Genomic DNA, 23,358 nt, shown 5'->3' on the forward strand with positions numbered 1-23,358 from the left:
ATTCAATTTTACATTTCAATGTATAAGAGAATGATACTGCCCTATGTTTTCATCACGCATGTTTCCTATTATTTGCTGACGACTTAAAATTTTATGAGAGTCCATAATGCTGATGACTGTATAAAACTCCAGTCCGATTTAGATCACATATCTCTATGGAGCAATTTGAATGAAATTTAACTAAATATTAATAAATGCCAACAAATGAACTTCTACTGGAGCAAAAACCCCATATATTTTACGTATAACATAAAAGGGAACCCGTTATTGCAGGCCTCCATAATAAGGGATCTTGGAGTATTACTCAATATTAAGTTGACTTACACACACCATGTTTCATTTATTGTGTCTAAATCACTTCAGATTTTGGGCTTTATTAAGCGTTGTACAGTGGACTTCCAGAGTGTTCTGTCTCTCAGATTACTCCCTCGTGCTTTATTGTTCCTGTGTGTGGTCACCTTCGTATAACTTCCACATAGAGGCCATAGAAAGAGTGCAGCATAGGTTCCCGCGGTGTATAGCATTTAAGGAGCACCAAGGACTTGAGGACGTTGATTACTCTGAATTGGAAAACTCTCTCCAACTTAAAACTCTTCAGATTCGTCGCATGCAGAGGGATCCCACCATTTTTTATAACCTACTGCATTCAAATTCCCATGGACCTGAACTGTTATGTAAGACTGGGCTTCGCGTTCCTCCCCGCCAGACCAGAATAAACCACTCCTTCCAGGTGGAGTTCCATCGTACTAACTATGGGCAGAGTTCTTTTCTTATTAGGTCAGCTGCACTAGCGAATCGCTTTTCTGACCAACTTGACTGGTTCCAGAGTGCAAGAATATTTAAGAAAGAACTTAAGTAATAGTATTGTATACCATTTTGTTGGTGCCTTGCTACTCTTATAAGTGTCCTTACTGTCGTGTCGACTAATTATACCAATATTTAACATTTTCAAAAACCAACTTTTGTTATATTAGGGTAAGTTCTTCATCTACCTATTTCATTATATTTTAATTTTGTTTTGTTTTATTTTATTTTATTTTGTTTATGTGAATCCTATTTTATATTGGCTGGTTGGCCCGTTGATAAATAAATAATAATAATAAATAATAATTTCCCTCAAAACTAATAGGACCTATAATCATCATGCCACACCAAACATATAATATTTGAAAAATAGCTATATATATTCGAATTTTATACTCTTAAAATCAGAAAATAAAAATGTTTTCAAATAAATTAAAATATCCTGGGTATTTAAAACAATCCTAGTTATGTCACTTTCACAGATTTGCACCTTATTTTTTCCTATTCTGTAAGTGCCAAAAGATAATAGATAAAATCCCAACTTCTTTTGTATTTAAAGTTTTTTTCTAACTATTGAAGATCAAGTTGTAGGTATGCTGCAAAATATAAACAAACACCAGTACATATATACTTTTTTAATTTAAGAAGTCAGATAAGACTGAAGTACATACTAACCTTTTGAACCACAATTTTGTTTAACACTTTTATAACATCAACACTGCTAATTGTGTCATAAGAATTAGATGAGATTATCAAATTTGCAAATTCATCATCAAAATCGCCCAATTTTTCAAGCAGAAGAGATCGTCCCTTCATAGCATCACACCAATATTTAGGAAATTCAGATTCTGATAATAGTATCTTAGTTACATTTCTCTCTTTCCTGCTATATTTTAGCAACTGCATAGAAACCAAATCTATTATTCCTAAAATAATCACAATTTTTGAGTAATACATTAAAAACCTAACCAAAAAAGTAGAAACAAATTGAAAACAAACCTAAAAATTTTCCATTTTCAATTAGGGGCAACTGCAGTAAAAAAGTTGGAGTCTCTAATTTCTTCTCAATTGATGTGCAACACATCTGAACGCTGGCATCACTCCTGTCCATTTTATTAACATAAATAATTCTTGGAATCTTGTGCCTGTCTGCTTGTCTCCAAACCATTAAAGTCTGGGCCTCAACGCCTTCAAATAGTTTAATTTGTAAATATTACAATGAAATGGTTAAGATAAACCTGCAGAGGCATCTAATATAATAATTGCTCCATCTAGTACATTCAAGGTTTGTTCAACTTCCATGGTAAAATCTATATGGCCTGGGGTATCTATAATAGTAACCTGATTGTTTTTCCAATAGAATGTTACCGCAGCTGATGTTATTGTAATACCACGTTCCCTTTCTTGGTCCATATAATCTGTTACTGTGTTACCATGATGTACTTCACCCATTTCATTAATTAAGCCTGCGTAATACAACATTCTTTCTGTGGTCGTTGTTTTTCCTAAAGATATCAACATTTATGGAGCAGTATTGATAGCTGAAATAAACTAGTACCGGCATCGATATGTGCAAGTATACCAATATTCCTTATATATTCAATGTCCACATTCTGTAACACCTTAGAACTGTAATACAATTTATGAATGGTTTTAAAGGAACTACAAAGTTTTGATATTGTCTTTAACATATTATAAAAATATCTCTAATAAAACATTTGAAAAATAATAATTTATACAATGAACCAACATTTAGGTTACCGATCGCAGGTACTAAGGTTAGTTTCCAGAATCAGAGAAAAAAGTTAGAAAATTCATCACTTATACCTTTAATAGTATATTATAACGTTATGCATAGAAGATGTTTGTATTTTCGTGGGCAAGCAACAATTTTTTTATTTTAAATTCAACAGCCTCTAGATTAAAGCATTTTCGAATTCCTAAGAACATTCTAGATATATTTCATAACTCCTATATACCTATATATGTCATCGTTTTTGACAACTTCTCTTTCTCTCGATTATTGAAAATTGGCTATAATTTAAATACTGTGTTTAAGATATATAAATTTTTGTATTTTAAGGTTTTGAACTATTGTACAGGGTGCTCGCAATATTTTTTTCAATATTAAAAACGTAATAGGCTTCAGATCTATATTCTTTACGTTGGGAGCAATCAAATACCGCAAAGTATTTTCTGAAAATTTTGGAAAAATTTTCTTTGGTTATTGCGGGTTGCAGAAAAACATGTTTTCCACCAAAACCACTCATCCGATCCGAAAAAAAATTGGAACGGTGATACGTGGGAAATCCGGCGCTATAACTTTTGCGTACAAGGTGCTTTAATTATGGACAAAAGTCTGAAACACCCTGAAAAATATTCTTTTTGGGAGTAAATTATTATCCGTAAATCAAAATTAAAGTAAAAAATATGGCTAATCCGTTCAAACACTGTTATAGGTCGCATAATTTTTGTATTTACGATTTTCGTCTATCACGTATGCTGGTCGAGATATTTGTAAAAATCCATATGAAAATCGCTATTCCTTGCGCTCAGTCCAGTCGCCATGATGTACTGCATAGTTCCAGAAAAAAATTATTTTCTCGAAATCCATTTACTCTATTGGAAATATTCTTGGACCAGGAAACGTGAGAGATCCAGGGTTATAACCTGTATTTTCGGCATTATGTATATTATGTACACGAAAATTGCCGTTTTCGTGGGTAAATCATTATACGTTAATGAAAAGCTATAAAACGTGAGATAATTTCTTTTAAACAGAATCGTAAATTGTGTGAAAACAGAGTTTCAGGTTTATTATATATTTATTGTATTACTTTTACAATTTTTTAAATTTATTAAGGTTTGTCGTTGCCTTTATGGGTGTAAGAAACAACAAAATTAGATCGATTTTGCGAAAGTTTCATAGTCGTCCGCAGGAGAACTATAGAAAACCAATGGGTCCCTCTATGACAAGAAACCGCAATGCGGTTTCCTTTTGGAAATACAAAGCTACCTACCGCTATATATGCGCTACAAACTTGCCCCCACTACCGATGATTTTGCTAAAGCAATTTTGTTTAGTATTTTTATATTTATTTATAAGAACATGACGGCGAAACATGGCAGAAAAAAACAATTGAGCACTACAGAAATGACACCTACAAATCATGTAAAACATTTTTTTTTTAAATATTGCTGAAAAATATCCAGATATACAAAAACCGAAAAGAAACAGTGTTACACGAATGACGGAAAAGTTGAAATGAGACATTTTTTTATTAGCCTTTAAAACATATACTTATTCATAATTAATTTTTAATAACAACGAAAATAGTTTTTTATTATTAATTCCTAAAACCATACCTAACTTAAATTGTATTAAATTAGCTCCTTGAATTCTGGGCCGCAATTCCTTTGTCATTATTGGTCTGTCGCTTTATACAGTATCTTTTAAGATGCCACGAGAGTCAAGTCTGGACAACTAGGTGGCTGTTGGATGCTGTCGTTGCTTAAGAGTTCAATATATCTATTATTAAGAAATTAGAGTGAATTCAAAACCAGTTTCAATGGTTGTTCCGTTAAAATTCAAGTCTAGCGCTCGTTGTCGGGTGGGAGTTTCAGGACACTCTTTACAATACAGTAAGATGTCAAATTGATTTTCATAGTTTGAAACAGGACGCGTTGTGTTTTTTTTAATAAACCTTGATGTTCTCGAACGCACAAAAACATATTTTTCAGAATGACGTCTTAAATAGCACTTGGTGATGTAACTTTTTTTAGCGACAACACTGGCCTTTTATTGTTCGTTAATTACCATTCCGGCATGTTGGCGGTTTCATTTAGTATTACTAGTATTTACTGTTTACTTTAGTATTATAAAAAAATATATTTTGAATTAATAATAAATCGACAATAACAATAAAAAAATGATGTTGGGCGGCATAAAACGGTTAAACATTAATTGGAAAACTCATAGAAAGTCAAAATAGTAGTTTCTTTATTGCTCGATTGTTTATTTTTTATCGAAAACTGCAAATATTTCCAAATCTACACCTCTTTGTTAATGCTAAATACGACAAAAATATAAAAATCAGGTGCTTCCATTTGAAATAAAAACGTTTAACATTTAAATTTTTAATTATAGTTTTTGACCACCCTAGATTTATTTTTAATTTTAATTTCTAGATCCTCCTTTACAATGAATTTGAAAATTTGATAAGACCCAACAATATAATATTTTAGAAGTATAAAACTGAATCCAAACAACTCTTTTATCTAAATTTTTTCACACCATGTACATGATCTTAGATAAAAGCACATATTTATAGCAATGCGTCTTCCTTGATTTTTTTTCTTTTATGATTATATTGAGCAACATGCTAAATGTTATTTTTCCATACATTTAAGCTTTTTATTTGTTTATATCTATTTTAGAAATAAGAATAAATTTTATTGACAACATTTTATTTTTCAGAAACGGTACATAAACATACAAATTAAGGAATTTTTGCTTCATGTTTTGGAAGTGTGCAACCTATTTCTTTTATAATATTTTCCGAGGCATAAATTCCAATTTTCACACACTCTTTAATTTCCTTTGACAGTAACATACCAGCTAAAAAGCCCCCAATAAATGCGTCGCCTGCACCTGTAGTGTCTACGATGTTCTTATCGCTTAAATGTGATGGCATCATTTTAAAACATTCGCCGTTGGAATAGTAGCATGTTACTGGATTGGGTCCATTTGTTATTATGAAAATTCTTTTGTATTGAAACTTATCTTCTGTGACCTTCAAAAGTTCTGAGATCATGTTTGATATACTTGCATAATTTAGCAGCTTCATCAATGCTTCAAATTCATGTTGATTGCCAAAAATAATATCTGAGTGCCTTACTAAATAGAGTATCTCTTTTGGAACAATATTAAAAATATATTCGCCACATAAATTGAATGCTAAAATTTTTTTATTGATACTACACAAATCCGCCACATATTTTGCAACGTCAGCTCTGTTAGTAAGGAAGAAGGCTTCCATGAAAATCAATTCACTAGATTTGAACAAATTGATAAAATCTTTATCAGAACATAAGATATTCTTTGGAAAGAATTCAGCAGCGCCTATATAAGCAACTAAAGAACGGTAAGGTCCACTGATTAAAGCGATAATTTTTCCTGTTGGCATTGTTTCATGCTCATTAAATCTACAAAATTTTTGCAAATAACTACAGAACAATCTTCATCAATGTACCTTGAATTTACGCCATCCAATTTAAGGGAATCTCTTAAAATATTTGCTTCTTCATCTTTTCCTACAGTTCCATATAGGAATAAATTTGCTTTCTTTTTCAAAACCCACTGGAGAACTCTAAATGTATTTGAACAACAACCTCCGGATGATAAGTGTTGTTTCAATCTAGTAACGAGAATATAACAGGATAAATTTTTATAAAGAACTTTAAAGTCATACCCCTGTATATCTTTGTACAAACTAATCATATCACTTTTACAAATTTCTTTTTGATCATCTTTTTTAAGAGAGTATTTTTTTAATAAATAATCGTCATTTAAAAAAACTGAAATATCCAGTAAAGGATTACCGAAACCTAAAATGGTCGTCGTCATGAGTTTGGTTATTAGATATCAATAAAAAGCTTTAAAATAATGGACGGACAAAACAAAATGAATTTCAGAGTATGACTGCTGAATTTCACAAACAGTAAGGCACACATTAGTATTATCATTGGCTCTGGGATGGTACACCGGTAAATACAAAATCACAAGTTTAGGCGTGGTAATATTCTGTGACCAAATTACAGGCGTGCATAGAAAGCGCTAAATGTTTGCCTTGTCACCGTTGTTGCCAAGTCTCCTTCTCCCATGTATGTATTTTTAAATTAGTATATATATAAAATAATATATAGTATAAATAAAAATAATAAACACTAACCAAATATTTGCCTATTTCTATACAATTAAAATGCAGATAGCCAATAGCAGCTTTGGATTCTGGTCAAACATTTAACGCCTTCTCACAACTGTTGCAAATAGTCACTAAATAGGATGACTCCGCTGTTTCTCAACAGTTTCTCGTTTACAAAGATAGGTTCATCGTTTTAATCAGTAACTACATAAAAAGTTTCAAAGAAATTTCTTGTCCCAATATAGTAGTACCCCAAATTTTTGAAAGTTTTGTATGACAAGCATCGAATTTAGCACAGAAGGCATCATTTTTCTTCACTGTGATGTTTAACGGTTGACCACATTGTTCAGCTGGTATTGTTGGGCTATCACAAAAAGTGTTGTGTCAGTCGTTCATTTTACGACAAGCGAATCAATCAGTGACCGATTTCGAAAATGAACTAATGTTTTTAACCACTCATTCATTTCAGTACTTTTTGTTGCCAACTGCAAGCTATAAACCATAAGCGACAATAGTCACTAAATTCGAACAGTCCGAACGATCGATTCAGATTCATTTCAATTTGAATTATTGTTGTGTCTATATTTTCTGTTTTGAGTTAGAATCATAGTTGCCTGTGTTATGTGTTGTGCTTTGTCATAATTTTATCCAAATAGGTGCTACGTATTGAGTTGTACGAGTAATACATTAATTTGTTTAAATTAGATACCTGCGTGGAAATATATATTTCATTCAACATTCAATTCAACACATAAGCAGATCTACCAATCGATATCGCAAATCAATACTATACAATAAATTTAATTATAACAATACTCCCTTTTTCGTGGTCTGTTTCTGTCATGCATTTCAATCTTAAACATTCAAATGCCGTATTCCGTAAGGCGAATTCGACTTGTGTTGGTGCGGTCGGTGGATCGGTCGTCCTGTAATCGGTCAGGGCTGCAGAGAGGGTGAAAAAGGTGATCGAATCGTTACGACAATTCGGTCATTTGATCCTATGAAGTTATTGAATCAAAGTGACCGAATCAATCGCGATTGACACAACTCTAGTCAACTCAAACAGTTGTGCACGCCTGCGTAAGGCAAATGTCATAATTGACCGCCTAATTTTTTTGCGCACTTTGGGTTCAAAGTTCAAACTGCTAGCCGGGGTATTTACAATTTTCGGATTTGCAGGGTGGTTTTCTCACTTCTCACTTTTTTAGAAGGCTCTTCACCAACTAAATTTGAATAAGTTGTTTTTTGCCAAATAAATAGAGACATTCAGACCAGTTAGTTTTTGTTATATCGACTGCATCATTTAAGCTGTGTCACTGTATAGTGTATATTGCAAGTTAACCTATTTGATCCTTCTGTACAAATACCCTATTAAACTGGTTTGGAGTTGGCTAGATGACGTAATCAACAAAAGTCATTTGTTTATGGGTCAATGTTTGATTCTTCTTTTTTGAAATATTTTCTGTGATGTTGGATCATTTTTACTCCTAACCGGCCAATTTCGCTTCTATGTGGTACTGTTTTTATGGGATTTTTGTGTGTGTGTTTTTAGAGGTATGTGAAACTCATTTTTGTTTTTAAATAAAAATTGACACATAGGGAGGTTATCTGATATATAAAGTAAGTGATATGATTAATCAGTAAAAATTTGATATTACATACTATCTTGCTAATCTTTAGGTCCCGACTGCGCTTTTGTTTAATTTTAGCGTTGTGTTGTTCCCTAAAACTCGTTGAGACAATGGCGACTAGTGGTACACATCCTTTTTCATCTGAATCATTACAAATGCCAGCAGAACCACCACCAGTTCCATCCATATCAAGATCAATTATTGGTTCTGATGACGAATCATTTGTGGTTCTTGGACATTCATTAGTTCCCGATTCGGACGACGCAACAAGTATTGGTAATATGATAACAGAGTACTCTTCTTGGTCAAATATTGATAATTATATAGATCTTGGCATTGATCTCCTTGGTGATGGTATTATTCCTGGAGCACAACAATTAATTAATCAAGAACTGGCCCGAATGGAGGAGGCTTCTCTATCAAAGAATGATCCTATCTTATCTGAAAGTCAATGTTCACAACTGGACCAATCAACAATTTTGCCTTTAATGCCGCAAGTTGCAAATACAATTCCCAAGGTATTGTGAATTTGGATTTATTGTTAAAAAATTTGCTTAATCTAAACTGTCATCTTCTAGGATGTTAATGGTACTATCAGTATTGTTAGCTTTGCACCCAGTGAGTTAGTTTCCGAAGAATTGCAAGTTAAAGTTTCTACATTAATAGATGAAAATATCCGCTTGAAAGGTAAGGTATTTAGAATGGCAGTTGAATGGCATAAATTGATAATAAATGATTTCGAACAGAAACAATCATGCAGAATAATATGAGCATGAAGGCGCAATATGAAAGGATTGTAGCATGGCAAGATGAAGTGCAAAAGGTGCATGAAACCCATAAAGCAAAGTTTTTACAGGCAAAGCAGTGCATTGAAGGGGTAAGTTATATATTTTTAAAGCAATATTAAGCAGTAATATTTTAAGAAATTAATGGTGCTAATATATTTAAGCTAAAAACTGAAAATAATCTGCTTAAAGAGGAACTGATGGTACTTAAAGAAACTGTAAATAGACAGACTAAAGAGATGGATCAAAAGTTGGTAGAAGTGACCGAGAAAAACATGAAGGAGTTTGAACTAGACATGGCCAACAAAAAACTAAAGGAACTTGAATTGGAACCCCAAAATGTTATCCCAATAAGTGAAGCTGGTAAAGGCAAAGAAGATAGCTTGACTGCTAAGTTCGAACAGAAATTGCTGAATTATGAGAAATTACTGGAAGAGTCTTACAAAAAAATTAGAGATTTGGAAACGGAATTAAAAAATGCAAAGATATCTGATGAGAATGTTGAGTTGACTGAAAAAGTGGAATTGGACAAGAAGTGCTTGGAAGAAGCGAATGAAAAAATTAGAACGATGCAACTAGCTCATGATAAAATTGTATCTAATTTAACACAAGACTTGTACATTCTTAATGGCAAAACAATAGAGTTGGAGAAAATGGTTAAATTCAAGACTGCTGAATTGGAGAACGTTAAGAAAGATGGTGTTGGAAAATTATCTCAAGTAGAAGAAGCTAAACATCAATTGGATATATTGGTTAAAGATTTACAAAGACAATTAGAAGAGGTGAGTTTGTACTTGTGTAGTATATTTAAGATGAGTATGCACCACCTGGAGATCTTTAACAGCTACAGGGATCAGTTAAACTAAAGAAAAGATGTGAATTTTTAAATCCAATAATATGTTTTGTACAAAAGTTAGAAAAAAGTCAGAATTATAGAAAATAGCATTGGTTAGTTTTTTGGTTTTGGTCACTCCTCTTGACCCAATTCAGTGATGTCAACATTTTTCTTTGAAGTTTAACTCACTGTGACAACAATGAGTTTTTATTTGATTTGTTATTTTCGGAAAGCAACTGCAATTTTTTGGTTTCTTATTGCGTTTGAAAACATGGTATTAAGGATTATAGCATTTCCATTAATAAAAAAAGATTCAAATATAACCAATAAAAAGGGTATGGATTGCTATGAGTAGAATTTTTCGAATTCCAATATTTCCAATGTTCCCATGCTGTGCATACTCATCTTCTTTATAGAGCTACATTTTCTGGAAATTTAATTTTTTCAAATAAATATGCTAAATAAAATAAGATTTGGTAGCCATGAGTCTTAAATAATGTATTATCATATTTTTACCTAACCTATGTCAATTAGAAAAGCCAAACCTCAATATGAAATTATTCGAAATATTTTGAAAACGTCTTTCTACTCCCGTCTGTAAAATGCCTAATTAAACACCGATCTAACGGGGGCACCACTTTACCACTTCAGTTTCGTTTCCCACGGATTTGAGCGAGTTCTGAAATTTCCGGAATTTTACCGCAAGGGTTTGGGAGGAAAAATACAGTATGCAACATGTTCAGTAAACTTTTTAAGTCACTCATTAATTAAACACTCGCTCCGCTCGTGTCAAATAAACACTTGTTGTATAATATACTACTAATGTATTTTAAAGGTCTAGTTGGTGAAGATAATACTTTCTAGTAATATACAGTTATCCACTGTGCATTTATTGACTCTTGTATTTTTATAATTTTGTACATAAAAACGGTATACCAGAATATCCAGAAAAAGGAGTGTCCTATCCAGAATCCAGAATATGCAGAAAAAGGAGTGTCCTATTATTACTGTTAATATCCCAAATTTTATCGTTATATCACTTTCATTACATTTTAAACCGAGAACAAAGACAGCTTTAAATATTTATAAAGAACTTTGTTTCTTTATTTTTTCCTTTTTAGTCAAGACATCTAGCATAATATAAATGCTATTAATACTAATATTATGGCCCCTAAAGTTGTTAAAAAAAATGAATAAGCTATGCATATATGTGTTTTGAAATATTTAAGTTTATATTTGCATTTATTAAAAATTGATAATAGTAATAATATTTTCTTTCTATTTCTTTCTTTATTATGTCGTTTTTATAATTAAATATATCTTAAAAATCACAATTGCTGTCAAAAAATAAAAAAGAGCAAAAATATGCAAACGAGTTAATTAAACCTGGTGGGCAGGGGTAATAATGATATATATTTTAAAGCTCATGAAAACCTTAAAAAAGTCAGGCGATTTGAAAATTTAGATTTATTTTGAATAAAATTATCGCACTATAAGACTAGTTACGGAAAAACTATCCAAAACTAACATAACTAAGAGATCAAGTAAGCTTACTCAACATTTTTGGATTGGCGTTTTCATGGGCGCAGTTAAGAATATTTGCAATTAAAGCTTCTCCTCCGTAAATAAAGTACAAAATTTATTAATGAAAAGTTGTTGGAATTTAGACCAAAATGTCCAATCCTACTTAATGGCACATAATAACACATAAAATGTGCCTCCAAAAAGGTTTGGTTAAAAATTGTTTATTTGCAAGACCATGAATCAACCATTGGAATACTTGAAAACCGTCTGAGATTTACAAATCAAAAACTTCGTTTTAAGTATTTAATGTGTAATTTAATTTTTGAGCCATGGTTTTTGTACTATTAGGCCAAAATTGAGGTTTGGAGGGTCAAATCTAGAGAAACGGAAAAAGTACAGGCTCAAACCCACGTTTATAATCAACCTGCGGTCGTCGCTGCCAGCTATGAAGAGTTGGCACATCTTAGACATCAGCTGCAGCAATCCCAAATGGTTTTAACACACTATGAGCATGGCAGGGTGGCGGCCAATCAACAGATCGAAACTCTGACCAACCAGGTTGAGGAGTTGAGGTGCGAGTTGGAAAATAAAGGATCGTATAATCCCGACGATCTGTACGCTTTCAAGACTCAGGTAATGGGTCAGTAATTTTTTGGATCATTCCTTGCTTTACAGGCTGTTGCAGGCCGAATTGTACAAAAGCGATTTTGAGTCCGAACGCGAATCAAAAAACGCTATCAATAGGGAAAAAATGAAGCTAACTGAAGATTTGCAAGCTTTGCATCGACGTAATCAGCAGTTGCAGGAGGAAGTGGAATTGTTGCGAGAACAGGCTTTAGCTAACGCGCCTTCAACGACACTTCGCAGTCAGCAGTCGCACTGGGGAAACAATGTAAGTCTCGTAAATACACCGGGTGATTGATGGCCAAGAGATTTATTGACAACAAAAAATAGATTTATTTTTTTTCAAAATGTGTGTGCCAAAACTGGTGTCTACTTGCGCGACCGATTAATGACCACCAAAAAAGGGAGCGTCTACCTTCGTTCCTAGCGGGGTTTTACGCAAATTGGCACATTTTCACGTCGAACCACACTTAAATTTCATGTAACGTTTAATTCATCCGTACAATACAATACAACTTACAATTACAATACAATTTGGGTACTTAGATTTTTGGCTGAAGTTGCTGCTTTTAACAATAATGACAACCGGGGTATCTTAAATAACATCTTATTTTATTAGTCATTGTTGTTTTGTGATTATTTTTGCTTAATACCCATGCCAATCTCGGTTTTCAAAAAATTTTCGTTTATTAGAGCAGATCGGAGAATCCAAGTACCTAAACTAAAAAAAAAAGCATTTTTGGTTCATTTTTCAAAGGGACTTCCACAGGCTACAGTAATACTTTTTACAAAACTTCTGGATTCCTCCTATTGGCTTCATCAGCAGTTTCAGTCAAGCTCTGAAGAAGCCAACAGGATGTTTGGCGAAACGTCTGCAAAAACCGACGCAGGAGGAATCCAGAAGTTTTGTAAAAATTATGCATTTTTGGTTCTCCATAAATGTCTAACCTACCATCGATAATGAATCAGTAGGCCTTTCTATATATACAAGGTGTCTGGTAAACTGCCATACGTTGTTAGTATAATTTTTGGATTAAAATAATCTGATTGAGATATATTTAGCTATTATTATAATTTACTTGATATTAGATATAATACTATAAGTAATACCAGATGAAGTATTCAAATTTAATTCCTATCCAAAAAAATTAAACACTAAAGTTATTTTTGCACCTTGCATGTGAGTTGAACATTGTTCGTCATATATATTTGTCACGGGTCGTTATTAAAAAATTAAAGTAGGACACACCCAGTCATAGAGATTTCAGACCATACAAATATGAGTGTTGCGACTTCTTGCGAGTGTCTCCGTCATTGTTCTGAAGAAGTCCTAAACAATCCAAGAGACAGAGGGTAGTTCTAATTTAAGTGTAATACATCTTATGAATTTTCGCTGAATTCTTTCTACTCTGTCAACATAAACTTGAAAATCCAGTGAATGTTAAACAATTTGAATGCGCCAGTTTCAGCGAGGAAAACGAGAAGAAGTGTGCTTTTTTGTTCAAATTCGCTAAAAGCGCTCTCATTGGTCATGACGTCAGAATTCGTATAGCCACCTTCCCACCAGCTAGCAGTTATACAAGCACGCAAACATTTTTATCTATGTGATACTAGTTACGGGTTTTATCAGATATTATTTTTAGACAGGCAAATATTTTATTTCTCGTCTGTCGGCCCCAGGTCGGACAACTAGCAATAAAATAAATTTGCGTATGTTATTAATTTACTTTTTTTTTTTCATTGGTAAAGTCAAAAAACCATGATTTACTTTATGAATACCTATGTACAAAAAATGCTCCTTGACTGGATCTGATTATTTTGCTTATCTCCCACTGTTTTGCTGTTCTCAGTATTACACTTTTGAAACACTTTTTTGGTTCTATCTATGCTGATTTCTGCTCTATTTCTGAGGATGTTTCCATGTTCGATAAGGCTCCTGCAGGTTCATCATTAGACAGTACTGCTGGCATTCCATCAATCATAGTTTTGGATAGGCATGCTTATTCCTTGTCTCGTAGGCAACTGAAGTTAGGCAACTATATCTGATCTCATTTGAGCTGCAACATTATTCACTTTGTATTTCTGAATTTCTTGTTGGTGCAGTAAACTATTTTTTCTCCCGCACTAAATTTCGCGGTATACATCTTGTCTGCATTATTTTTGCACAACAGCCGCCTTTTTCGTTGTGTTTCAAGTGCATTTTCTAGCCTCGTCAATTAGGTTGTTTAACAATAATTTTAAATCAAATTTATGGTCACTAGGACATACTAGGCCGTAAAGTCTCTTGATTATTATAAAATCCTCCTAAGTGGCTACATAAACAGGGGAAAGATGAAAACCACAATGCATTAGTAGATAGAAAGTCTTGTGTATGCCTTTTCTTTTGTCATAAATTCAAGCATTTTGAAAGCCCGTTGATAAAAAACCCAATCAATATAGTCAGAAAATATCAGCTTGCTGTTAATTAATATATCTGGATGATGGATCTAATAAGTAAGAATGAGCTAAAATTGAATTGCATATTCTTTCATTTATTTACATTTTAACGCATCCTATTGTTGTTAAAACAGGGTTATACACCATCAAATAACCATATCTTGCTATAGACAAACCAACAAAACTGTCTATGCATTAGTAAATATATTAAATATAAGAGAGCCAAATGGTCCCCTTGTAGAGCTCCAGAGGTTACATAAGTGAGACCTGAAAATAAATTATGTGGTGTATCTGGCCCCGTGTATCTATCCTGCCAGTGGTACAGAATTAACAGTTTTATGAAAAGCAGTTATTAATTTTTTGAAAAGTTTTCAATTAGCAAAGATGAAGAGTATGATGAATGTAACAGTTTCAAAAGGGCCCGATATCTGAATCAAGAAGAAGCAAGAATAGTTTCTAAAATAACTACAAATAATTTAAACTAAATGCAGAGGGCCCATATTTTACGAGACACCATGTATAAGTGTTATGCTAGTTTCAGTTTCTTTGAAACAAAATTTTGCTAATATTGGTTCCCTTGTATATCGTGGAGTTTGATAATGTGATTTTTTCCCCCATACAGTCGCCAACAGCCAGCAGATACTATTGTCCCATATGCAATATGAAATTTCGATCCGTGCGGCTTGTCCAGGATCATCTAGAAACCTCTGTGTGTCATCTCTGGTAGGAAGTTTTGGTTTGTTTTTAAAATAGCTTTTTCTTTTATCTTGACTTTAAATGGAAGTGATGATTTAATATGTTCATGACTAGTTTGTATTAATTGTTACCTAGAAAAAAAAAAGAAAAAGTTCTTACAAAGCTGCTCATAAAAAGTTATTGTCGAGATGATTGCTTTTAGGCATGTGGTATAAGCTACGGGGTATCTCAGTTATTAGGGAAACGGACGGTCCACGAAATTAAAAAATAATTATTAAGTAATTTGGTTAAGAGAAAATGCCCAAAATTATTTTCGAGTTTCTGTTTTTCAAATCCACTTTCTTCAAATTCTTCTAACTGTTGTTAAAACAAGTACTGTTTTAAAGTTTAGACAACTTGTAAATCAATCTTTTTGCTAAAGTTTTTCTCTGAAAGGAAAATGCTGTGGCGTGTTTGAGCAATTTCTCTTCATCTTTTGTTTTCAAATTCGCTAATTCCTTAATACTGGGACACAGTATATTGAATCCGCGTTTGCAATACGTTTATGCATTGTCTTGAGCGTATAACTTTTTATTGAAATTAAAAATTAGAGTGACACAAAACGTTATTGGTCGATAATGACCATTTTAACTTTAAAGAATAACAGTTATGTAGCGACTTGAACTTTGAAATAAGATGTCCTCCTTGAATGGACATGGAAAAAGTTAGGTCATAATTTACCAAGATTTTTTTAAACTTTAGAACCTTTGGTTAAACTTGACCAATTTAAATTTTGACTCATTTAAAAAAATATATTTTCATTTAGATTGGTTTTGGGTATTCCTCTTCGTCTGAATAACAAAAGCAAATGTTTTTGTAGATAATTTTATTCGACATAAAAATTTTTGTCGTTCAGAATGATTGTCGAATCCTCACTGATCTGAGTGAATAAAAACAGCAGTAAACTGTGAACTTCGATTTTGCTGAAGGCCATTTGAACATCTATTATGATTAGTTTTTCTTATGCATTCGGATGTCCGAGAAATTGCACTTTCTTTCGGTACGTACTATCGTTAGGACAGCGAGTTAATTAAAATAAAAAACTATTGGCAAGGTGGTATTGACAAAAAAAAAGCAAATTGTCAATGGAAAACATGTGTTAATCTATTGTTTCTGCAGTAGGTTTGTTGGATTTTGTTAAATATTCAAGGTGTTTGAATAAACATGCACCATCTGGAGATTCATGGTCAAAAAAAGAGAAAAAGTGCATGTGCATGTAGGTCCGGAAATGCTCCATTTTGAACATACATGGAATGTGTCTCCAGTGTAAATGTAACAAATTAATATCAGCACAGATATTAATGACACTATACAGGTTGTCTCAGGGTATTCCTTAAAGAGTTTTAAGAAGTTCAAGTAGTAAAACAGCCTAGTAAGTTAATATAATAATCTAAAACAAGACACAAATTGGTATTGGTATTGGATTTAAAATGGGGTGCTCCCGCGGGCGTCCAAGCACTTAGCCTACCAGTTGTGCCCCCCCGATCGCTCTAGAGGGCGTCCAGAATTCTGCCCCTCCTATAGAAGGTCAGCAACTCCTTTAGCCCAATACCGTGCACTGAGTCTGAATTGATCAGGGCCGTCCGAAGACTCCAAATCTTGCCCATGTCAAAGCAGGGCACTCGGTGAGCAGATGATACGGGATCTTCTCCCCAGCAAGACACAAAAGTATTGATTGTAAATTTATTCATACCAAAAAAAAATTCTATTCAAAACAGCTTTTACAAGTGTACCGAAGGAAAACTCTGTAATTGGAACTTTTTATAATCTGTATTTTCTAAACTAATATGTAATTAATTTTTATGATAAATATATGGTTTTTTAAATTCTAGGATCACTCATTAGATAACAAAATAAGAATAAAAAAATAATTAAAGAAGTTGCCCGACTTCCAGTTGCATTAAAATAGGATTACCCTTTGTCTAAATTACGGGTGTGGCATTGTAAGCAAAAAGTAGCAGCTAAGCGCATTAATAGTTTATTTAAGAATTTTAGTTTTTAGTTTATTTAAGAATAACGTGTATACAACGACTTCGGCAGAATTTGCTACTTTTTATTGGTCTGAATTAATATGCTATTTTTTAAATAAATTTTTTGCAAGTTTTAATATTTGTTTTATCACACTGACAATCTAAGGTTAATCTGATTTGAAAGGAAGGATTTTTCTAGCAATAAGTTTATCATCTTCATTCATTTCATTTTCATTTCAACATGGTTAATATATTGCAAAATTTTTTTTTTTATATTAATACCCCCAGTAACTTGGAAACTCAACAATTTTTTCTTTTTTGTTTTTTGGATGAAGAATCTCCAGCCGAGCGTCATCACATACACAGACATTTCACTTAACAATTTACTTCGGATTTATTTTACTTTACAATAAAAACAGATTCAGCTATCGAAGGACTAGTTTGACCCTTGCATGAGTTCTTAAAGTATTAAAGCAATTTGTCTCCTTTTTTACGTTACGTTACGTTACGAAATCTTTCTTTTTCAGAAGCAACAGAAGGTGTTTAAATGCCCAAAGTGCGATTTTGGGTTCTACACGCTCCAGGCAGTGGAAAACCACGTTTTACGCTGTATAGAACTAGATGAACCTTTGCCATAAATTTATTGAGTTTCAATATGTTTTGGTTATATTAAAATAGCAATTAAGCATATGTATAGGAGTCTAAAAAGTCGAAATATGTCGGAAACTATTATGCATTTTGTATACAAAGTCAGGTCAATCTACAAATTCAAATGAAGAAGGGTTTTTTTGCTATTGTTCTCGATGTATTTTACTGTTTCCATACTTTTTAGACATACCATAAAGTTTTTATTTTCTTCTTCTTTTTTAATATGTAAGATGGTTTATTGCATTAGCATTATTTTGATAATAAGATTAGTTGTAGGCACATGTATAAATTCATATTCCTAATAAATGAATTATTCCTATCTCATTCACCTGATTTCGTAATTTTGCGTCGATTGCGACTTGCGCACTTGGTCTTGGTTATTTATATGTTTGTTGATAATTCCTTAAATACTAATAATGAAAATTAAAAATTAATAAGGCAAAAAGAAATCGTTTTTTTCTACTGTCTGAGTAAGTCAGTAAGTATTCATAAGACCATCTTAAAGAAGAATACATACTGGAAATAGAATCTTTTCTATTCGATATTTTCAAATTTACTGGTATATAAAAAAGTCTCGGGACTTAATTCAACCATCATTAACAAATCAATTCGAATTGAAGCTGGACTCACAACGCAAGATACGGTCATAGTAGAAACAATAACGTCCTATTTTGAAACAGTCAATAACACCTCAAATTATGATCCCAATTTCCTGCAATTAAAAGTCAGTCAAGAAAGAGACTTAGACTTTTCTGAAAATGAGTTGTGCGAATCCAATATGCCCTTTATAACAGAGGATATAAATAAGCACTCAAACAATGCAGACAGACACGGAGCACACCGTTTCTAATGATATGCAGCATTTTTTTTCATTAAATGCCAAAGAAGCACTGCTTGAATTGTACAATAAACTCTTTAATGAGAATGTTTACCCCAACTCCTGGATAGAAGCAATAGTGGTTCCCGTCCCTAAATTAAATAAAAATAAATTATAACTCTCAGCTTAACCTGCTGCATTGCAAAACTACTTTGGAGAATGGTAAACAACAGACTTCAGAACTACCTAGAGAGTAACAATTTATTTGTCTCTTACCAAGCAGGATATAGAAACAATTGGCAATTGCTTACCTTGTACTGCTTGAACATCATATAGAGGAAGCTTTCAGAAAAAGGGAGGACTTGGTTGACACCAAGTGCTCTCTTTTTCGTACCTTTCGTACCAAACAATACTGATGTATTGTTTGGTATAAAAAAAGCTTTCGACATGATGTGGCGTTTCGCAGTACTAAAAGAACTCAAAAAACTAGGTCTAAAAGGCAGACTTCCGTTATTTATTAAGTCGTTTCTTTCAAACAGAAACTTCACGGTCGGAGATTATGATACTTACTCTACATCTAGAGTATTGGAGAATGGCATACCACAAGGATCAACACTAAGCTGTACGTTATTTGCCATTGCAATAAATGATATATGTAGAAGTATAGATCCAAAAATAAAAAAGTGTATATATCTAAATGATATAGCAGCCTTCTGCAGTGGTAAAAAAGAAGAAGCTTGAAACAGAGAAACATATCCTGAAACTTTTATAACACACAAAATGGGGAGCCGATCCGATAAGTTTACTTTAAATCTACAAAGCTCTCATTCTGTCAGAAATTGACTATCGCTGTGTCGTTTATTCATCTGCGATAAAAAGCTTGTTAGATCTACTAGATCGTATTCAAAATTTGGATGCCTGGGTGCTTCTCCAACAACACCAGTCCAGAGCCTCTACTGTGGATCTGAATTAATGCCACTAAACCTACGAAGATAAACAAAAATGACAACATATGTAACGACTGTAAAAGCATATAAAAAAACCGGAACAATAAATTCTTGCCTACTTCAGTCGAAGTATTACACGTCCTTTAGCAGTGAGATATAGAGAGTATCTAAAGAAAATTGAAGTTAACCTACCAAGAGAACTGATAGATGATAATGATGAGGTGACAACTGCAAATAAATTCGTCAATACTGGCAAAGCATCTGGATTGAATGTAACACCTTGCTTCGAAAAAACAAGACTTGAAGTAGTATGAGCTTTTAGAGTATCTACAGCACACACAAACCTTACCCACAAACATCTCCTTTACGGTGAACGTCCTCCTAAGTGTCATATGTGTGAGGTATATTTACCGTCGTTCACATAATCAGTGAGTGTCCAATATATAGTTCACAAAGAGAACAACAGATTTTTGAAGGCAGCTTGAAGAAAGAACAGATTAAACATATATTGACATACTTAAAAGAGCTCAGCATGTTTAACAATATATAGAAAATACTAGACTATACGAGGAACATATGTGTGAATGGAAATAGAGATTAAAGAGATTAACAGCTAAGGGCCGATGCTGTAAATTGAGGGTGGAAACCTGAATTGCACAATTTACGAGGCAGTCCCACACTTCCGTGCGTTTGCCACGCAGGGCGTCCGTAAAGGATTTCACTTCCAATTCCTTAAAAAAAAGATAGTAATAAAAATATTAACAATAGTAATAGTAATAGTATACGTGGTCAAATTTGCGAAGTTAGAAATAAAGCGACAGTAAGTATTCTGAATTTTCCATAGCCGTTAATTGCAATATTGCAGTAAGACAAACCAGAGACAACAAAACTCTTATATAACTGTATTTTCATGTCATATTTCGATACAGCAAGCTCAAACTCATATAACACTGTGTGGAGACAAAATTGAGTTATTCTACCAATATGACAGCTAGTTTCTAAGTCCCGTTTTCCAAAAGGCACTAATGAACCATCAATCATGAGACACCCTGTATATATTGTATTATGAACACACTGAAGTCTTTATTATGTTATCTTACTTCAAAAAAAAAACTTCATCTGGATATTTTTCACCAAACTATAGGGCAAAATCCAGAAAAAATTCTAACCCCTTTTATTATTGAATTATAGATGACTATAAACTAAAGAAAGGTTTTCCCAATAAGCTGATACATTTGTATATATGTATACCTCACACGCTCGATATTAGCTGTATTACCGGACGCATTCCAGTTTAGACTAAATTTATTGTTTAAAACTTTCAAATTGTTAAATCGATTCACGTTTTATGTAAAAACTGGAAATGTCTAGATTTGAATTGATGATTGATCATTTACGGTTTGGTTGTTACCGACAAAACATGAGGCGGGTCGCACTCTTGAAAAATAAGACTAGGTAATAGTAAAATGCATTTTTTTGACAGAAAACACATGATAAGTTGATGAAAATTTGCTAGATGATATTACGAGATTGTAGACAAAAAAGTGCAGGAAATGGCAGAAGGGGCCGTCAGCGGCCGCTAGTCTTTTGAAATACTTTGCAATAATTATATTACTAGTGCAGTTCTGGCAATTCTTGTACTTATTCCGTAATTCAACACTAGATTGCTTGTAAAAAGCCAGAAGCGGAAGATCAAGGGCACCGTTGCCAACTTGCTGGATCACTTTATTTACTTGGTTATGGTGATTTAGCAACTAAATTTTGAAATATTTCATTATAACATTTCGTAAATGCCAGATGTGAATTAAAAAGCACCCTTCACTTACCTTTTTGCAAAATGAATTTCGTCCAACTTTTTAAAAACATTAATATCCTGTAGTTGTTGGCGCTCTGAACAAATGTTTTCATGGGCCCAATGCAAGTTTCGAGATACTGGTGGTCAAAGTTGGACAAAGGAGGAATAGAATCCTTACTTTTTTGACAAAATTGTTTTAGGAGAATTTTACTTATTGTATGGCCTTTTAAATGTTAAATTTAACCAACCGAATCAAAATATTTATTTTATTTTATTACAATCCAAAAGTATGAAAATTATCGCACCTCATTTTGTTCTGTAACTGGGAAGCAAGCTAATATTTTCTATAGTATTTTTGTAATTGTTAATATCTAAGTTACAGTATTAGCAACCACTGTAATTATTCCATTGAATTATAAATAAGAAATATAAGTTCATAATAGCATATTGCTTCACACTTTTAATTAATTTATTTAAAAGCTATGTATTTTTTGTTGAAAAATTCGGTTGAATAAAATAGTTTTGTTGTGTTATCCTGAATTAGATGCATCCAAACCCTTAGAAAGTTTTGAAGTTACTTAAATTGATACTTTAAGGTCCTGCAACTTTTTACTTATCAACTTTGGGCTGACGGCTTGGCTCCGGATTCCTCGTACCCTCAGCAACAACACTATATAATTGGCTTGCCCTTTTGAGATAAGGTATCATCCTATAATAAACAATCCACCCCGTACCGATACCTATGTTATGTTTAAAAGCATGCTTTTGCTTATGTAGAGATATGACAGAAGTTTATATCTTTTCACTCGAAACTACTCTATTCACGTATCCTCATAGCAGGAAAAATGCTTGCCTATCGGCCAACATGAGAAGTAATTCCTGCTTTATATACTCTGCATGGTCGGCAATAGTCCCGGAACAAAGTCATCGCGAACCGTAATACATATTCACTCCCAGACAAAATCTCCCATTTTAAGGTTACAAAAAAAACTCATGCAAAGGACTGCCTATCGAACTATTACGGTGTGAACCAAGAGGTTTGTTGGTAAATCCGACAAAAATGGTGCTATTTCTGTTCACAAAGAACTGTTCTGTCGGCCGTGACGTTGAAACCGGTTCGGACAGTGAAGTATCTGGGAGTGACTCTTGGCTCTAAGCTGTCCTAGACGGGCCAATTCAATGAAGTAAGCTCAAAGACGTGCGCATTTTTGTGGATGTTCCTCTCGGGACACCACTGGAGATTGAAGCCACAAATCATATTCTGGATAGGCGTAGCTTATTATCTGCGCTGTCTTGGTATGGTGGCACTCTAATGAGAGACAATATATAAGGGCAACTGTAGGACGAGCGCAAAGATTGGGCCCTAAGATTCAAGCTTCTACACCTTAAGGTGGGTCTCGAGGCCCATAGAACCCAACTAGTATCTGTCTCAAGCAGGAATCACGATGTCCTTTCTATAAAGAGGGACAGCATTGAGCTCTAAAAATGACGGTGCGATGCCTTTGTACGATATAAAATATTCTTATGCCCCACGGGCGAGATGGGTCCAAACAACAGGAGCTGGTATATACATGACGACTCTCCTAGGACATTGATGTCTGTACCTCTGGGGATCTACCCTAGTGTATTCCAAGCAAAGATTTATGCGATGTTATTGTATGCTCACCTCTACAGAGTGTACTGAGACAAGGCATATTTGTAGCAATGGTTGAGCGGCTGTCCTCTGTGATGGTGAGCCTGAACTACGGCGAAACATTAGCAAGACTGGCGGGATGTACGCCTGAATACCCGCTTATGTTGCTATTGAGGGAACGAGATGGCTGACAGCTGGCCGGGAATGCGGCGGTAATGCTATATCTTGGACCGCACCCTTCCGATGGTAT

At 33.5% G+C, this 23,358-nt stretch overlaps 3 protein-coding genes across 14 annotated transcripts in view; 1 reads left to right on the forward strand and 2 right to left on the reverse strand.

The window, feature by feature from the left end:
- LOC132708241 (ribosome-releasing factor 2, mitochondrial) overlaps positions 1 to 2,764 on the reverse strand; it is a 30,724-nt gene extending 27,960 nt beyond the window's left edge. For 5 of the 8 annotated variants that reach the window (XR_009619882.1, XM_060680420.1, XM_060680423.1 and 2 more), the window contains exons 1-4: positions 2,363 to 2,588; positions 2,043 to 2,309; positions 1,804 to 1,992; positions 1,480 to 1,730 (exon numbers count right to left, since the gene is read on the reverse strand). Coding sequence is in view for 7 of the 8 variants with exons in the window: in XM_060680420.1 (XP_060536403.1) it covers positions 1,480 to 1,730; positions 1,804 to 1,992; positions 2,043 to 2,309; positions 2,363 to 2,495 (840 nt within the window). In the remaining variant the exon portion in view is untranslated. Of the gene's footprint in view, positions 1 to 1,479; positions 1,731 to 1,803; positions 1,993 to 2,042; positions 2,310 to 2,362; positions 2,589 to 2,631 lie in introns of those variants that run through there. The other 3 variants (XM_060680426.1, XM_060680427.1, XM_060680422.1) reach the window with 3 other exon arrangements.
- A 2,478-nt stretch (positions 2,765 to 5,242) lies between these two features.
- On the reverse strand, positions 5,243 to 6,657 carry LOC132702146 (adenosine kinase-like). Its single transcript, XM_060670609.1, has 3 exons — positions 6,276 to 6,657; positions 6,057 to 6,221; positions 5,243 to 6,009 (listed from the first exon to the last, which is right to left on the reverse strand). Exons 1-3 carry the CDS (start codon positions 6,428 to 6,430, stop codon positions 5,304 to 5,306), a joined length of 1,026 nt encoding a protein of 341 aa, XP_060526592.1. The 5' UTR covers positions 6,431 to 6,657; the 3' UTR covers positions 5,243 to 5,303.
- Positions 6,658 to 8,163: 1,506 nt separating this feature from the next.
- LOC132704279 (optineurin) lies at positions 8,164 to 18,254 on the forward strand. 5 transcript variants are annotated; one of them, XM_060674179.1, is made up of 9 exons: positions 8,164 to 8,282; positions 8,438 to 8,635; positions 8,687 to 8,877; positions 8,938 to 9,046; positions 9,106 to 9,236; positions 9,309 to 9,926; positions 11,852 to 12,136; positions 12,189 to 12,395; positions 17,796 to 18,252. In XM_060674179.1, the coding sequence occupies exons 2-9, from the start codon at positions 8,470 to 8,472 to the stop codon at positions 17,904 to 17,906; spliced, it is 1,818 nt and encodes a 605-aa protein (XP_060530162.1). In that variant the 5' UTR covers positions 8,164 to 8,282; positions 8,438 to 8,469; the 3' UTR covers positions 17,907 to 18,252. The 5 variants fall into 5 exon arrangements, with proteins under 5 accessions (XP_060530162.1, XP_060530153.1, XP_060530171.1 ...); XM_060674170.1 differs by having other exon boundaries at positions 8,246 to 8,348; positions 8,409 to 8,635; XM_060674188.1 differs by having other exon boundaries at positions 8,248 to 8,348.
- Positions 18,255 to 23,358: the final 5,104 nt, after the last annotated feature.

Source organism: Cylas formicarius, unplaced genomic scaffold, assembly GCF_029955315.1.
Source record: "Cylas formicarius isolate icCylForm1 unplaced genomic scaffold, icCylForm1.1 PGA_scaffold_10__41_contigs__length_53128322, whole genome shotgun sequence".
NCBI classification, from domain to species: Eukaryota; Metazoa; Arthropoda; class Insecta; order Coleoptera; family Brentidae; genus Cylas; species Cylas formicarius.